Here is an 18131-nt window from a genome sequence, read left to right as displayed (position 1 = left end):
ATCCAAAATCCCATTTAACTCCAAATAAGGAAACCAATTTAACAATTCTGCCTTCATTCAATTGAATATAAAATAAAAAAGTGAGAAATCATTTGTACCTTAAAAACCATCTATCCCCCAGAGGCCAGAAGGGCCAGGACTCACTATTATAGGCATTAATAAAAAGATCAGCAAGCAGCAGCAAAAGGGAACATAATTCTCGGATCTCAAACGACAAAAGACTGATTAACTAACTAACTAACTACTAATATTATGCCCTAAATAAAACTTTTTTTACTTTCTGTTACATTAACAAGCATTAATAACAACACTGAATACATTAATAATTAGCTTCTACAAAATAAAAATAAAAAACTTTCATTCTAAAGCAAAAAGATTGCATTTTTTCAACTTTTTTAAAACTTTTAGATAAAACTAAGTCCCACCCATTCATCATCTTCATCATCGTCAAGGATGCAGATAGTCACAGTAAGCCCCCTTCTTACATCTCCCGCTCTCGTAAAATTTACATACCCTCTGCTGCTGTTGTCCACCCTTGTGAGACGGCGGAGGAAGAGCAGAACCACCACCTCTCGAGTAATTACCGCCACTGCCACTCCCACTACCAACCGACAACGAATGTCTACTCCACGATAATGACTGCCTATTTTGATCGTTCCCTCCACCTCCTCCGTGTCTACCTGATTGGCTCGTGACTCTCTCTCCACCGTATCTACTAGAATTACCATCTCGCCCTCCTGTATACACACCCTGCCCACTTCTATGCACATTTCCATTCACACGGCCTGTTGCTGCTGCTGCTGCTGTTATTCCTCCTCCTCCCCCTTCCCATCCCGAATTCATATTTCCTAAACCCACGTCCAGATTTGTCGGCCATGAAGCTCTCTTGATCCCTTCGTGGCTTATGCTGGAGGATTCCGGTATGTGGCTGGAAGAATCCTTTTGCTGCCAGTTATTATTGGGCTTACCGGTCCTAACAGCTTCAGTGTGGCGGTCAGCTTGTAGTGGCGTCTCTTGTATATTACTGGATTGATGATGATGCTGCTGTTGCTGTTGTTGAGCAGCCAAGTGCACGTTGCCTGTGGAATTAATTGTGCGACTCAATGGACCGATGGGGTTAAAACAGTCGTTTACAGTATCCTCAAACAAGTAATCCACGTAATTCATGGCTGAAGTAGGGGAAGGCAAGCCGCCTTGGGATTCCATTGCGTCAACCTCCGCTAGGAGATCTGAAACCGATTCCTCGGCTAAGGTGCTAAGCTCGATCGGCTCAGTGACCATAGCTAGCCAGCCTGACGTGGGGTGAGTTTGGGAAATCGTAGGAATATTGTCTGTACTTGGAGGGTAATTGTTTGATGGTTCCGCCTTAGGATGGACGGGGATCAGACCGAGACCTAATTCTTCAACCGACGCTTTCGCAGCAGGAGGGTGTCCAACCCATACGTTAGAGCCTTCAGGATGCGGTGATTCTGGTTGTGGTGGCGGTGGTGGAACTGAACCGCCGCCCAGAAACAAACCGGAAGAGCTACTCCATGTGGGGCCAGAATCGCGAACCACGAAATTCGAAGACAAAGACAATGATTGTTTCTTTTCTGAACCCGGAACCCTTTTCTCTTCCATATTATAATCAAGGTTTAATGTGGGCTTCGGCGGATTTAGGAGTTGGGACCCTCCTTGAATATGAACGTTCAACAACTCAGATTGCCGCTCTTTGCTGCGTTCGTTTGGATTAGGCATGATTGGGATATCACTAACAGAAGAATTAGTTGACTTGGTCTCAAAGCTGAAAGAAGTGTTAAGGTCCAATTTATTAGGCGGCGCAGCAAATATTGGAGGTCTCCAGCTGTTACCAGAAGAATGACTAAAGTAATCGCGGTCATTATTTTCACGACAAATCCTATTTTCATCATCATTGCCACATTCCTTTGAAGTCTCCATTTGCTTAGAACTAAGATCGTTAACTTTAACTGATTCCAAACAAGGAGAGCCACTCTTGTTTATATCGATGCAGTTAACAGCAGGGGGCGTCCAGGAAGCAGATTCTAACTTATCTTGGCAATTGGCACTTTGTTTATCGTCTAGACTAGTAACTGAAGGCAAACATATATTTGATGCATTCTCTTTGGCAACTTGAACAACAACTTCTTGAGAGGGTAAAGAGAGACTGGGTTGTTGCACTGATGTCGGTTTGTTGGGCGGTTGGCCTTTCAGTAAGTTGAGTAGAAGTAAAGAGTTTGCTTCCTTATCATATATGCTCCATATTCTAAGATCAGGTGGGAAGTATCCAGATAAGCTCCATTTTCGCAGCATTAACAAACAGAACGGTCCCTGAATATTCCCATCTGGATCTCGATAATGCCAAAGATTATCAGCTTCATTATTAAGCAAGACCAGTGGTGGTGGAGAAGTTCCAGTAGAGAGAGATGCAACTGAAGCTTCTGAAGAAATCCCAGAAATAGGTATAGAAGTAACTGCGGCTGGAGTATTTGAACCACCAACATCAGTTTTGGCACCTTTGTCCCCACCATTTGAGGGTTTAGCGGAATCAGATGCAATGTACTTGTTTTCCTTCTTGTCAATATTATTAGATGAAACCTTTGATTTCTTGTTGCGTGTAGGATATGATTTGTTGTTGTCCTTTGATGAAATAGCTTCCTTTTCATTTATGTTGAGTCCAGAACCTCTAGTTTTCCCATATGCAGCTGCATTTCGTCCAAGGAAAAACAAAATTGATAAGTAGAAATTGTAAATAGAGTTACATATTATAGTGGAAAAAAAACTCATTATAACTTGGTACATTAAAAGTTAGTTATGGGGCTTTCATCAAGTTGAAGCCTCAATACCCCCCAAGAGTGTGAAAAGGAGTTATGGGTGTGGGAGGGAGGAAAGGTGGGTAGTTACCAAAGAAAGAGTATTTGTTTCTATAATCTAGATACAAAAAACATAAATAAATTGTTTGAATGCGTCAGACTATGTTTAGTTTTCAAACATTTTTGTATCAAAAAACGTAAATAAAAAGTGTCCGAGAGAAAGAGAAATATGGGTGGGGGAGTCATTTGGAAACACTTTTTGAATTTGTTTTTGCATCTGGATAAGAAACAAAAATAAATTTTTCCATCTGTGTTTGAATAAGTTTAGTTTCCATACGTTTATGTAATCTGAAGCGAGATCCAAAACCAAATGGGTCCTATGTGTGCTAGGTTGTTATAGAACTAATGAAATGGTAATTGAGTGGTTAGAGAAAGTGAATGTGAGGTTGTGAGAATAAAATTGATAGGAGAGAAATAAGTAAGAGAACACGCACATGAATATTTGCATATGTGACAACTCTAGTGTAGTGTAATGTAGAGAGTACGAAAGAACCTTGATTTTTTGCAGCAAATAATCCAGCACCTTGATCAGATTGACTATTCGCTTTCATATGTCGGTCAATATGTACTTCAGGAACATCTAGCAGTCTGCGCTGCCTTTCTTCAGGTGACTTCATGAGTTCTATTTTCTCCACAAATTCTCTAAGCGTGAGTGGATTAAGGAAAAGTCATGAATAACACTTCCCCCATATGGAAAGCAGAGAGTAGACATTTTTCTTGACCACTGAATTTGAGTAATATGTAAACATGTTCAAGAGCCACGATCATTCAAAAGCCACAACATAATAATGTTTCAAAGAAAAGATGGCAAATGAAGATATTTCAATGAAGAAAATCTCACATTCCTATTTTTAACTACAACATGTTTCAATGGAGCAATGTTTCCTAATATGTTTCAACATAACTACAACATGTTTCCTAATATGTTTCAATGGTAGTCCATATTATTCGTTTTTCAAAACTCAGTCAGGGAGCAATGTGTATATGCATAAAGAAAGTAGCCAAAAGAGAAAGCAAATAATTATCTCAAGGAGCAATGTGTATATAACAAAAAAGCTCTAACAACCATGGAAGAAGAGTTTCTAGTAAGGCAGAAGTTTGACTGTTCTCGGTTGCTACTTGCAGGAAAAATTCTTGAGAATCAATATCAGAGCTAAAGAAATCAATGTGCTGGATAATGAAGAGATGTGTCTAAAGAAAGTAAAAGAACTTCTGCAACTAAAAAAAGGATATTCCTTTTCTTGCCCCTTCTCATTTGCTTGATCACGCAGCTGATTCAGCCGTATTACTTCTTTTTCCAGCCACTATTACACAGGAAGTAGAAAAATATTTAATAAGTAAATACATCACATTCAAGCCAGAGCCTTAAAGTGATGTCCCTTAATCACTAAGGATGGAAAGAAATAGATACCATTATAAGTAATAAGCAGTAGTAGACCAATAAACATTGTGTACAAAGCAAAACTTACATCATTCATTATAACTTCACGAAGTGCCTTCGATTTTTCCAGTATTTGGCCCTATAATCATCCATGTATCATTTCACAAAAGATATCATATATGTAGTCCAACAGACAAAAACATAAAGACTTTTAAACTTACTACAGTTAAGTGTTTGACTAGCCCACATTTTATGCTTTCACGTAAACGTCTGCATTCGTCCTGCATCACAACAAAGATTTAAGTGACCCAACAACATCATATGAATATAACAAAGTTGAAATGAAAGTAATAGTTTGAGAAATTCGATGATGCAATGAACAACTTATAGCAAATCAATTAGACCTCCAACTCCTTGCCTGCAAGGCTGTACCACCAGTTAACTCTATCTTCCAGGTGAAGTTCTTTTTATTTACTTTGCTAATTTTATCAATAGAATGTGGAGCCAGGATAATGGCATAAGCATCAATAACCATAATCATTGTTTATTTTTATATTGGAGAGAGGTCAACCATGGAAAGGGTGAACACTCCTGGTTGATCCATGATGAAGAAGACAAATAATGCACAAAGCCCAACCTTTAAGTGAAGTGATTACTTGCTATTCAACCTTACAGAAATAACGCAATTTTTATGTTTTTTATTAGCTAAAAGGTATTGGTTTCTCATTACAATCTAGCAAATAATAAGGTTTTCAACAACAAGCAACTGCAACACTTAAACCACAATAAAGCTTATCATTTTCAATCATGTCATTTAAATCATTAGCTTTTGGGATATCAACACATTAGAGTTTAGAACTAACACCTCTCCAATAGCTATTTTCCCAAACACTATTTTTTTCTAATAGCACTAATTGTACATGCATTTTCATTTGCAAATGCCAAAGCAAATTGCTAGCCCAGCAATATAAGTAAACCAGAACCTGACAAAAATATAGCAGGTAGCACAAGGAAATGATTGTCAGGATGTCTATCTTTTACTGCAGAGAGGCAAGTTATTAAATTCATACAACTATTAAAGCACAGATGTGCCTCACTTGATAATCTAGACTATATGTTCTTTTCCAATCTTAAACGAAATGCAGGCAACACAAATGGAATACTTCAGAATAAACTTTCAACGCAATCACTTTGGGGAATTAAATGAAGTTCTTGAAAGAGATAGGAAGCAATAGAATTGATTCAATAATATAAAAAGATCCATAGAACAAAGAGCTAAAAAAAGGACATTGTACCCAATTATTGCAAGACGGAAAAAAAAAACTGAACAACTGTCATAGAATACCCAAGTTACCTCTGAAAACATCTGATTTGAGAGGGCACTGATTGAAATAGCCTCCTTCTTATCCAGATTTAATATCTCAAGTGCAACATTCACTGATTTCTCACCAATTTTATAGGGTTTGGCCACCATACAAGTACCTGTAAGTAGAACACCAAGAGTGTCTGATGTAGATTTTCTTGTAAATAAACTGATGTTTATGAAAAATAAAATCTCATTTGATGAAAAAGTGGATTATTGGGTTAAATGACTAAAATATACTTTGTATTTAATATTTAAAATGTTCTAAAATAAAAGTAAGGGTAATTTGGTATGTTGGTTGATGATTTGAATAATTTAATTGATGAGGTGATTCATTGATTCATCAAACAAGGCCCAATACTTCAAATGACACTTCATGCTTTTTTTAACTTCTTATTGGGTGAAGAAATTGATATATCATAATTTTCCTGAAAATAATTTAAGGAGGTTGAAAAAGGTTTTGATGAATACCTACAACTTGGACAAGTCTAAAGATATCCTGCTCATGATCACCACCAGAGACACCTATTCGCACAAAGGAGCCCACAGCAATATTATGTAGCTTACCACTCTCATCAATTAGATTCTCCAACAAACTACGGCGCAAGTAAATCAAACTAATGTTATGAACATCTACTGCAGCATATTCATGCAGGTTTGCTGGAGGCCCTTTGTCCTCACCCATTTTAAGGGTTTTACTTTTTATCTCTGTACCCATCGCCAAAAAGTTGCTAATATTAGTGTTACTGTTTGCCTGACTTGCAACAGCAGGATAGACACTAGATCTATTAACATCTTCCAAGGAGTCGTCCTTGATGGGAAAATGAAACTCAAGGAGTTTTAGCATTTCAATGTGACCAACACGTGGTTTCCCAAAGAGTTTGGAAAGTCTAGCATCACAAATGATCTGACTTTTTTGGCTAGGATCAGGGAGATTATTTTTCTTCACATAGTCCGATAAGAGAGCTTGTGCATCTTGTATAGACAACTCAGATATATCACCATTCTTCACATGAGCAACAAATGCTAAGAGTTCCTTGGATGCCCATTTTGCAGAGACAGCCGCATGTGCACCTTCATCACTGTCTAACTTATTTATTGTAGGAGAAAAATTGCCATTAAGTAACTGTGTCTGATGGTTGCTCCCCTTACTCCCACAAAATACCTTTGTCTCCTTGCTCTCAGAATGGATCCCAAAGATAGGATGTTGGAGATCATTTTTACCGCTAATAGCATCTATATCTCTCCCTTCAAAAATAATATGGCCATCTACACTCCAAGGATTTCTAGCTTTTGTCAGCTCATCCAAAGTTAGAGATAGCTTCTGCTTTGAATAAAGCCAGTACATTTTGAATAAATATTCCCAGCTACTCTTATCATCAAAGTCCACTACAACCTGCCAATTATGTTTGTCAGAGAACCAGATAATAATGAAAGAGAGTTTAATGTTTGAACAGAATATCATGCTACTTAAGAAAGACAACAAGATTAAGTCAGCCAAGAAATAACTATGTAATCTATTTAATTGATTCAGAAAGTAAGCTGCAACAAATGTAACCTCGAATTCTGAGTCCAATCCTCTACCATCACACTATATTGCAGGTAGTGAAAGGATAGAAATTTGAATGAGTAGTTGTTGAATAGACTGTCTACCAGTGACATAATAAATAGATTAATGTGCCATGAAGCCCTCTTTTTTTACCCCTCCCCAGAATTTTTTTGTCCATAGTTTTCCATGAGAATTGCATTCTAGACACTTTATTAGGGGCAGTAGCTATGTGAATACATTAACGTTTGTTTGGTTTCGTATTTACCATTGTCAAGGAAAGAAATGAAGTCATTGGAATTCATGTATAGAACAAAAGAAAACTACTCACCATGAAATGAAAACAACTTAAGTGTTTAACAACATAGTGTATATAAGTATATTATGTGGGAGGCGCTTTAGGTTCACAATGCTCCTTCAAGTTTTTAATTTCATAAAATACTATTTACTTCAGTCAAAATGAAAATTGGCTTTCAATCAGCAAACGAAAACAAATTACAATAACTACCCTAATTGCCCCATTTCATGATTTTCAAAATAGAACTTTACTATCTATTTAAGATAAAGCATGTGTATATCATACAAGAATACAAAACTTAAACAGGGAAAGAATAAGCACTCTCTATTACTGAAATGCTCATACACACTAACTGAGAGATTCCACATACCGTTTCATTTTCCCTTTGATCCTTCTTTTCAATGAGCATAATAGTTTTCATGCACATTGAGCAAAAGCCTTTATTTTCTCGTACACACACATAATCAGCATCCCTTGTACATGCCTTGCACAGTGAATATGTACAAGTGTAGCACATATAATTGGCGGCCTTTTCACAGTTACTACAAATGTGCCAGCCTGAAATGCATAATATGGTAAATCAATAAACCCAAACAAAAAGCCTCTAAGAATAGGAAAAACAAGAAGAAAATGGTGAGTAACAATTTGACATTACCAAAGATATAACATGGGAAACATCAAATTGTGTTCTTATGAAATATTAACACCATTAAATAAACTTCAAAGAGAATTAAAATGAAAAGTTACGAAAACAAACACATCAATAGTCAACTAAACAAAGGAAATGCTGTAAGTGTGCAAATGCACCCAGCAAGAAAAAGCATGTGGCATAATGAGAAGAATGCACAGTAATAGAAAGAAAATAATAAAAAATCAACCATGCGGCTTATATCTCTAGAAGTAATGCAAATGTTATCATACATTCATCTTGAGTTTGTGCCAGGATTCAATTGAGACATTAACATGTGCAGGATCCTAAGAAAACAGACAGATAGAGGCTGTAATAGTGCAAACATGCACCCAGCAAGAAAAGTGGATGTATATACCATAATGAGAAGAATGCACAGTAATAGAAAAAATCAACCATATGGCTTACATCTCCAAAAGTAATGCATATGTTATCATACTTTTATCTTGAGTTCTACCAGGATTCAATTGACACATTAACATGTGCATACTCCTAAGAAAGCAGACAGATAGAGGCTTAATAGTTTTGCAGATCTATTCTATGTGAATGGTGGCAACTCAGACACTACTTAGTTATCTAGATTATGATAGCTTTTCTACAGACTATGGTAGGGGTGTAGTACAAGGAAACATCTTCCAGGAAAAAAGGTTCTAGTAAAATCTATAAATAGCAAACCAATAATCAAAACGATGATAGAAGTAACAATTGGTAAAGTTTACAACAGTAGCGTAGTCCCTAATCTGCTGGTTTATCAGCAGCTGTGGAGTTAAAATTGCTAAATTTTCTACATTGATAGTTTTGCTGGATGTTATTCTCTAATATCTCTGGAACAATGACTTATACCTTTTTCTCCAAAATTGTAGAAATGCTATACTGAGCAATTACAGCAATCCCATAGCTGAGGGAAAACTGTAATTACTTGAAGAGAACAATCAAACATTAAAGAAATTCACAGCAGCATACCGCAATCCCACCTAGCCTTTGACTGAAAGAATGCCTCATCACGCTTAACACAAGATGGATGATATGCCTTTGGACAACCTCTGCCATTTAAGGAAACCAATTGTTCAAAGCAATGCTCATTAATGCCCATTAATGCACTAGTAAGGAAACATAATAAATGAATTGAAATAAACATTTCAAATTTTGACTCACCTGCGATCGCATAGGACAAGGCTCCCTCCATCAAAGCATATGAAACATACATCCTCTTCATCTTTTTTCTTCTTTACCGGCTGTGGCAACTTTGGCAAACCCTTCGGAGGCCTGCCACGCTTACGCTTCTCGCTCCCATCCTCAAAAGTTTTCACCTCTACGCTAGCCAAAGCCAAACTAGATCCCTCCTCAGCTGGCGGAGCAACATCAATAGCAGCAATAACAACAGGCTCCTTGGGTGGTCGACCACGTGTTCTCTTTCCTATACTATTCTCCAAATTTTTCACCTCAGCGCTCACAGGAACAGAACTAGATCCCTCCTCAGTGGTCCGAACAACATCAATAGCCACAACAACAGCCTCCTTCGGTGGTCGACCACGCGGTCTCTTTCCACTATTATTCTCCATAGTTTTCACCTCTACTACACTCACGGGAGCGGAACTAGATCCCTCCTCGGTACCTCGAGCAGCAGAAACAGAAACAGAAACGGCATCCTTTGGAGGCCGACCACGCTTTCGCTTCACACTAGTATTCTCAACAACAGTTTTCACCTCAACGTTCACGGGAGGAGGAGGAGGAGTCGTACTAGGTAGCTCCTCGGATCCCCGAGCGACAGCATCAGCCTCTAAAGCAGCTGCGGCCTCTACTAAAACTCCAATAAGTGGCGCATCTTCAACTTTCTGAATCTGTTCTTCCCTCACATCTTGCTTCAAAGTCTCCTCCACCACCACAACTCCAGTGCAACTCGTCTTTTCCTCAACTCCTTTGGAAGATTCCCTAGCTTCCATCGGACAGGTTATGCTCAATAGTAACCCCTAAAACCCTAGATTTATGAATTCCAGAGCAGGTCCTGTTACTGATCATGAGCTCAACGCCGACTTACTGTTCTCGTAAAGATAGAAGCTTCAAAGGTCTCCGATTTGAGTTTTACAGAAGTATGCCGGAGATGAGATGATTTCGGCGCACGACCGGCGGAAAATGAACAGCGACAATCGCGACTCTTGCTTGCTTTTTCAATCTTTCTTTCTCTTTCTCTCTCTATATCTCTCTTACCGGTCTCTCCCGGTTCTAGCAACACGTGAATGGCATTCAGTAGTAGTGCGAGTCACCAAAGAGAGACGCTTCACTATTATCTTTTGGGACCCACTTTCCAATTATTAACCGCCACGTGTCCTTCTACTTTTTTTAACCTTTTTTTCTTACACCCAAACCTTTTTAGTAAAATATTAAATCACAAAGTAATCCATTTCAACAATAAATACGCAATTCAATAATATTTTATATCTAATTTTCTGATTAGATATGAATAAAATTATTATAATTATCAACAGACATTTTAGGGAAGTTTAACATCCATCTGGGAAAGAGCCATTTTTACGCAAACCAAATCCCTTTCTTTTAAGATTAATACCCAAATTAAATCTAATATTTGATTTGCTTGATAAAATAAAATAAAATAAAATAAAATAAAATAAAATAAAATAAAATAAAATAAAATAAAATAAAATAAAATAAAACAAAACGTTTAGTTCAGTTTTAAACTGAAATATTCTTCTATTTTTATTTTTGCTGGCAAAACTGAATTAGTCTAATTTTAAAAAAATAATAATAATAATATATTTAGATACTGCTAAACAAAAACAGCTAATAATGGGCTGTTATTAATGCCTACCTAATATTTATAATTTTAAAATAATTTGACTAAAATTTAACTTGCTTTAAAAATCTCAATATTAAATCATACAAATTTATCAGTAGAAACAATCGATCCATAGTTTGAAAAATAAGTCAAACCGAGTTGAGCTCGATTCAAACTTAGACAAGTTTATAAATTTGAACTCGAATTCAACTATTTACATACAATATAAGCTCGGGACACGAAAATTTGAACTAAAATTAAATTTTCAAATATTTGTAAAAAAATATTTATTTTAAATTTTAGATTTTAATATTTAAATAACTAAAAAATATATTATTTATTATAAGACTCGAAAAAGCTCGACAAGGCATCGAACTGAAACTCGAATATTAAACGAGCTGACTTGCTCGACTCGAACTTGGTTAAAGTCAAACTCAAGTCGAATTTTGACTTAGCGGTTTGACTCATTTACGAGCCCCAGACCAAGGAAAAACACATTTTAAGTTTTAGTTGTCAATGAGATTGTAACCAAATAATAATTTTCAAATATCCTCATATATATAGATGTAACTGGATTTGTGTCAAAAACTGAAATTTTAGAAAGATGCATTTTAAAATAATACTTTACATAACGGAAGGCAAATGCGTTTGTCATGGACGATAAGATTGATCGATTCAGCAGGATGAAACCCATGGAGAAATGGGAATAAATTTTATGTACATTTCCATGGTAACAATAATGTTTCTTATACACTGATTGACATGGTTAATGCTCCCATAAGTTGACAATAAAATACAACAGACAAACAACATTAACAGTTTCGTGTATATGAATCTCGTACCTTCCCCTTCGTATGTAGAAAAATTACATATCTGCAATAGACAATGGATACGAGAAAATTCAGGGTTAGTCGAGAAAGGGAGAGTAGATGGCTTAAAGAGTTCTATTCTTCTACAATCCTACCTGCAGCTTCGCACTGGGAGAGCCAAAGATCTATGTCTTCGATGATCTTTCCTCTCACTTTGTTAACTGTGTCTGGAGAGCTGCAATTCCGGGAGTTTCCTGTAATGTTAAAATTCATGGCTTAATAAGGCAATGTGAAGATTAAACATATGTTCTTTTAAGAAAAACGGTTTACCTTCAATGGGAACAGGATCTTGAGGACATCCTCTTAAATCAACTCCATGGCCGCAATTATGACAAGTAATAAGGTAAGACGGCACTGAAACAAACAAAAGAATTAGTCGCAACATTAAAAACACTAACCGCACATTCAAATGCCTAATATCGATCAAGTTTAACGATCTGAACCTAAACATTGAGGTGTGGAAATATCAAACTAGGCTCATTCCAAACAGCACATTTGTCTTTCCAAGAGAAATTAAGTCCAAATGATTCAAGTTGTGTCTTCCCAACAAAAGCTCATTAATGCTTTTATGAAGTTGTTTTTATCATTTATTTAGTTTTTTTCTTTATTTGCCTATAAATTTGATCCTTCCTAATAAGTTTATCAATCCAATAATATGAAGTAATCTCTTTACTCTTCAAAATTATATAGAGCTTTAAATCTCTATAGATCATCTTCTCCCCATTGGTGGAGGATTCCAATAATACCATCTCCTTTCAACTGTTTTCCTTTTCTATCCCTTCTTAAACCACAGCCACCAAAATTGCAAAATTTCATTTGATCCTTCACCCAACAAAGGCTCCTTCGGAATCGAACAAAGCGACACAGGAAGTTCTGTTTCTCAAGGCTCAGATTGATTTCAGGTTTTGAATTTTGCCAAAACAACAAAAATCAGAAGAAAAAAATATATAGTTTGATATTTCCACGTTAGGGAAGTTGGTAGATTAACTCAAGTCTTCTCAATAGCTAAAACAAGTGAGGGTAAATAAATAAAGATGATGCAAGTTCTGGTGAAAGGACTCACTTTCTGGGGAAGAAGTTTGTTTCGAGGCATGTCGCCAAGGATCCTGTGAACCATTCGAGAAAATAATCTTTGAACCTGAAAATCAGCAATTTGCCAAAAAATGTTAATTAAGGATCAAATATCACAGTATTATTAATACAAAATTCCACAAATTCATACTGAATTGGCAATAGCAATGTGAAAAATAACAGAAATATCAAAAATAAAAATAAAAAGAAAGCAACTCCCAATCATCCTCTTTTAGACAGGTTTTATATTCTAGTTAGATCACCCAATAGCAATTCCTTGACACCATAAAAAAAAAAGGAAGAAGCCACTATTCCTTCCCTATGAAAAAACGCTGAACTTTAAACTAACATAAAAGGAAATCAAAGAATTCATCCTAGGATCCAGCCGATCTCTAAAGTAATGGTGCCACTTCTAGATATAAAGAAAATAAGACAGGAAACTATAAATTCTTGAAATAGAATGGTGCCTGGACCTTCTATACTTGTGCCTCCATAGTAAAGATTTGTTGCATCAACATCTGGATACACACCCTCTCCAAATACATTTTTGCAAAGGTCCAAGTAATATCTGTCAAATGTCAGGTCAGGAATCACACATACTAGGAACCATTTTATAGTTACAAGAAAAAACTAGGGATAATACACAAGTGTGCCTTGTGTCAACTTTCGAAGAACGGATGCTATCATTTGATGGTGCCACCTGGAAATAAGCAACTTCAGAACATACTTGGAACCACCACAACCGATCAGCACTTTCAGTAGGAGCATCTTTTTTCAAAAAATGCTGATTATAGCTTTCAGTGCTGACTCCAAAAGTTCCCATGAAATACTCTTTTACATATGTAGCATACACATCCTGTGCATGTGAAAAAAATACAAAAAATTTGAAATAACAAGATAATTTATACAACAATAACTTGATAAATCAAAATTCCAATTATAGGGTACTGCTTATCTAAAGTCATCTAAAATCTAACTGCTTTTGTTTCTTGGGGATGGGATGACGTGGGGCACCACGACAACGAAGCTGTGACTGGGTCTTCTTCTTTAATATCCTATATATAGCAAGTTTAGTTGTTCTAACTAATGATAACGGAAGATTTTCTGATTAAATTATTGATTACTTACCAGATTCCAGGAATCAATGTTGCTAGGATACATGACCACAAATAATATAAGTTTAGAAATTTCCCTCAGTCAAACTCAACTCTTGCATGCATAAAGTAAATTAAGACTTAACCGAACATACAATGATCACATAAAGAGTCCACAACATTGCCTTTTATAACGTTTGAACGCATATTGCGCTCTTTTAAATAAAAGTTGACATTTTTCAAAAAATAAAGAGTCCACAACATTAAGAAACAAGGAAAATATACACATACAACAAGGTTAGACAAAACGTTAAAAGTCTGCTCTTAGTAACAGTTTCATGAAACACATGCAAAATTATGGAGACAGATCCAAACAAGAAAATGGCTCCATACAAATATTTTTTTTAATTTTTTTTACTAATATTATACAAATAAGTTGAGTTAGACATTTTAATTTTTTTTCTTCATTTTATTTTCTTTAGAGGGTGAGATTTTTACGTGACACATACCAACAGATCTTTTCCATTATTCTTCGCCTCAACAAGAGGGGAGCATAACCGATCTGGATTTCCATATTGAAACTGTCAAAAGTTGGCAGGGCAGTCATCAGAATGAGATTATTAAAGTACTAAAGAAAACCAACACAACAAGCTGGATACCTACAGCCATAACTGCGGCATCAGAGAGAAAAAGCAGGAAATCACCATCAATGTCAAGCTGCCAAAAGAAAGAAAAAATAATCCTGTCAGTCAGATTTTTTATAAGAGAAGGCCTGTGCCATAAGCCAGTGTGAAAATCTGAAATCTACTAAAAAATTATCCTACAAAGCTCATGAATGCTAATTCAATGGCTAAGGGAAAACTTGGTTCTTAAACCCATATTAACTAATTTTAAGAGGGTGTGAATTTGTCATATATTTTCAGTAATCTCATATAAAAAAGAAAATAGATAATACATTAAGACCATAGAAACCTGATGGAACACTTCCATATGAATTTTTTAGAGGCATTAGAATCATCCAAGCTGAGTTTTGTGAGCTTAAGGATAGGTTGAAAGGTTTAGATGTTTCCCACATGGTCCTACACACGTCAAGAGCAAGTTGTTTGGATTACGTATTGGAGATTGAATTATTTTTCTCTAATTCTTCTCTCTTTCTCTTTTCCGGTTTTTCGGATTGTATCTTTTACAAGGTGTCTTGGTGTTTGGTGTGCTCTGACCTTAGATTTGAGTTTTTTCTCTCGCCTGTCTCTCTCTCCTCTTTCCCTTTGTTTCATCTCCTTGGATTGTTCTTTGCATGTAAGAAATCAATCACATGTGGCATTTCACAACAAATCTATCTAAGCAAGCTTTAACTTTTCAAAAAACAAATAGAATAATCCAGGTCGAGGGATCAAACAGGCTTTGGTCCATAATATGCTATGATCAAATGTTCAACCCAAAATACAACTTACCGACTCAGCCCCAAATAAAACTTTCACGGCTTTGCTGTCATCCATGAGCCTTTGATCAACAAGTCGAGTAACTTCCTGTAATGCAGCTTTACATTGTGGGCCTGCAGACTCGCCAACCTAGAATAAGAAATCAAGATTAAAGCTCCAGAAACATAGAGGCAGTTAAAGAAAGGATATTAAAAGTTGAAACAATGATGCTGACAACACCTTTAACGAATCGTTGAATTTATTAATAAATGAAAGAGACCATCAAGATGACAGCATACCTGTTGGTCAAATTGGGTGAAGTTGTAGACAGCAAGAACAACTGCAGAACTTGCTAGGCTTCCACAAGTTAAGTGAGGGAACTTGAGTCGGAACCATGCACTGAGTGCTCCAGAATAAGAAACACCAAAAACGAACCATGGATTTTCAACACTGGATATATTCAGTTTTGTGTTTTGTAAGTCCTAAGATGGCACATAACAAGAAAAAAGCTAGAATAAGAGATTTACCTATTTAGATTGGAGGCAACAAATGATACTGTATATGGTAAATATCTAAATGAGAAGCATAAATGCATTTTTTTAAAAAGGACAATCAACACAATGTTGCATGTATCTTGGTCAAACAACCAGACAAAACAAGTTCAACTGCAAGTCATGACATGAGTTGATCAGAGAAAGTACAGCATTCCAAAAAAAACCATCACAAGGGACAAAATTCCCCGAAACAACTCAAAATAATCATCCTAGAAGTCCAACATCTTTACAAAATCGTCCTGGTCAAGTCCGGCCATAATGTAGTCTTCCGTTGCTCCCATCATAATTCACGATACAAAAACAAACAGACCGAGAACTTTCTGGGGTTAACTCAATAGCTAAAAATAACCGGAACTCAAGGAAAGAATGAGAATAAGGAAATGGGATATGGTGTCCTCATAGAAGACAGTAAAAGAACAGAATATGAGCATCTTATTGCATTCTTCAGAAGAAATAAGTAAACATAAATGGAGAAACCAAAAAATGTGACATAATAAGAGAAACAAGAAGAATAAATATCTCACTTTCAATGTCATTATCATAACTCATTTTTCATGATGCGGATGGATCTTTTACGCTTTGCTAATGAAAAATCTCATTTTTAGCACATTAGCTCCACTAGATTTACAAATGGAACAGTGCTTATTTGCTTATCATCAATTTTGTGAGAAACCTGGTGAAAGAAAGCCTTGAACTGATAAATAAATACCAAGTAAAGAACTAGCCTGGTAATATTGACGGAAGGCAGCTAAATCAGAAATAGCCTGCTTAGATGAGAGATACTTGAGATTCTCTGTCTTCAGGGAATTGAAAGGAGAGCTTTTTCCATAATAGCGATGCTCAAGAGAAACTACTGCTGCCCCAAATTTCTTTGCTAAAACCTGCTTGAAATTACAGACAGTTTTGTTTTTTTGTCTATGAGAAGTTATGGCTGCTAAATAACTGAGAAACAAAGATAGTGAATAACCCAATATAAGCTCCAACAGAAAGACAGATAAAAAGACATCTTTCAATAAAAGAAACCATTTTAAGCATGATTTATAAACAGCAATCTACTTTATATGACAACCAATTGAGATCAAAGAAAATAAAAGTATAGAATTCCTGATGAACAGCTTCATTTAAAAGGAAAGCTTACTCTGAGGTAGTCATTTGGTATCCCATCGCAAGCTGATTCGCCACATATTCTAAGGAAAATGGGGCCATCATGAGGCGCGAAATAATCAAGGAATTCATAATAGCGCTGGGGAAATTGTCGATGATCCTGAAAACATTGATAATTAAAACAAAAGTATCTTCCAATAACCGTGCCTACGAACGCAGACACTTAGAAAGAGAGAGAGGGATTACGTAAGGGGAGAAGTGGTCTAGAGTTTGGTTGAACCAGAGTTGATGGGTGGTCAAGTAATTGCTGCTAGCGGTGGTTAACCGCTGAAGAATACGAGAATCACCGGAACCATCAGCGAGGCTCCATAGCAAGGGGAAGAAGACGAGGAGACACCATGCGAGCTTCATAGCTTTTGGCATCTTCTTCGTCCTCCTTTTCCCTTTTTCCCTTTTTCCCTTTCCTTCTGAACTGCACAATGCTGATAAATAATATCAAATTCTAATTTATTCTGCATTCGTGGTTGATTGTGACTTTTTTAAAATATATATACTTTTTTTTTTTAATGTTGTTAGGGATTGAATACTTATAAAATATTCCCCCTAATCAACATTTTGTTGTTAGTGTGTTTTATTTGTTAATCACTATAAATATGTATAACATAAAGTTATTATATTTATTATTATTTTTTTTAAAAAAGTATTCGAAAACTAAATATAAAGTCTCGTTCTATTTCATTTGAAAGTGTTTTGAATTTAAGAAGGGTCATGTTTGATGTTTGTGAGGTGTAATGATATTTCTGCTTTAATTCAAAAAAAATTCAAACACATTAACGACAACATTTTACATTTTTATCGAAAATTTGACATTAAGGGGAATAAAAATATATATCGTCCAACAATAAAAGAATCTAAATTAATGCACTATGATCATCTTCAGCCATATATGGGAAGTGAATTAAGCTTGCATGTGTTGGGTACATAAAGACTAATTAAGACTTAAGTACACATTTAAAGATATAATAAGGTCTTCTTCTTTTTATTTATATATATATATATATATATATATATATATTTATTC

At 35.8% G+C, this 18131-nt stretch overlaps 2 protein-coding genes across 2 annotated transcripts; both read right to left on the bottom strand.

Moving 5' to 3' along the window:
- Positions 1-208: 208 nt before the first annotated feature.
- Positions 209-10374, bottom strand: LOC124926010 (zinc finger CCCH domain-containing protein 44-like). The gene is made up of 10 exons (XM_047466165.1): positions 9302-10374; positions 9110-9189; positions 7829-8016; positions 6086-7010; positions 5606-5733; positions 4473-4532; positions 4340-4390; positions 4104-4174; positions 3364-3518; positions 209-2702 (listed from the first exon to the last, which is right to left on the bottom strand). Exons 1-10 carry the CDS (start codon positions 10087-10089, stop codon positions 448-450), a joined length of 4701 nt encoding a protein of 1566 aa, XP_047322121.1. The 5' UTR covers positions 10090-10374; the 3' UTR covers positions 209-447.
- A 1264-nt stretch (positions 10375-11638) lies between these two features.
- On the bottom strand, positions 11639-17532 carry LOC124926520 (probable serine protease EDA2). Its single transcript, XM_047466763.1, has 13 exons — positions 17297-17532; positions 17085-17210; positions 16672-16827; positions 15692-15874; positions 15426-15542; positions 14638-14691; positions 14484-14555; positions 13534-13736; positions 13354-13448; positions 12873-12947; positions 12080-12163; positions 11905-12003; positions 11639-11813 (listed from the first exon to the last, which is right to left on the bottom strand). The coding sequence occupies exons 1-13, from the start codon at positions 17471-17473 to the stop codon at positions 11806-11808; spliced, it is 1449 nt and encodes a 482-aa protein (XP_047322719.1). The 5' UTR covers positions 17474-17532; the 3' UTR covers positions 11639-11805.
- Positions 17533-18131: the final 599 nt, after the last annotated feature.

The sequence above is a fragment of the Impatiens glandulifera genome, chromosome 2 (genome assembly GCF_907164915.1).
Source record: "Impatiens glandulifera chromosome 2, dImpGla2.1, whole genome shotgun sequence".
Taxonomy (NCBI): domain Eukaryota; kingdom Viridiplantae; phylum Streptophyta; class Magnoliopsida; order Ericales; family Balsaminaceae; genus Impatiens; species Impatiens glandulifera.
The sequence above is the reverse complement of the archived record's forward strand: the minus strand, read 5'-3'. Positions and strand labels throughout refer to the sequence as shown.

Bases quoted from the DNA above. Each gene is read 5' to 3' on its own strand.
- LOC124926520 (XM_047466763.1), bottom strand. From the start codon at position 17,473: ATGCCAAAAGCTATGAAGCTCGCATGGTGTCTCCTCGTCTTCTTCCCC. The intron at 13,449-13,533 runs GCACACTTGTGT...GACATTTGACAG, and splicing joins TCTTCGAAAGTTGACACAAG to ATATTACTTGGACCTTTGCA. The intron at 12,948-13,353 runs GTCCAGGCACCA...GCTGATTTTCAG, and splicing joins TGGAGGCACAAGTATAGAAG to GTTCAAAGATTATTTTCTCG.
- LOC124926010 (XM_047466165.1), bottom strand. From the start codon at position 10,089: ATGGAAGCTAGGGAATCTTCCAAAGGAGTTGAGGAAAAGACGAGTTGC. The intron at 3,519-4,103 runs ATATCCTTTTTT...TAATCCACTCAC, and splicing joins GAGAAGGGGCAAGAAAAGGA to GCTTAGAGAATTTGTGGAGA. The intron at 2,703-3,363 runs GTTCTTTCGTAC...GACGAAATGCAG, and splicing joins ATTTGCTGCAAAAAATCAAG to CTGCATATGGGAAAACTAGA.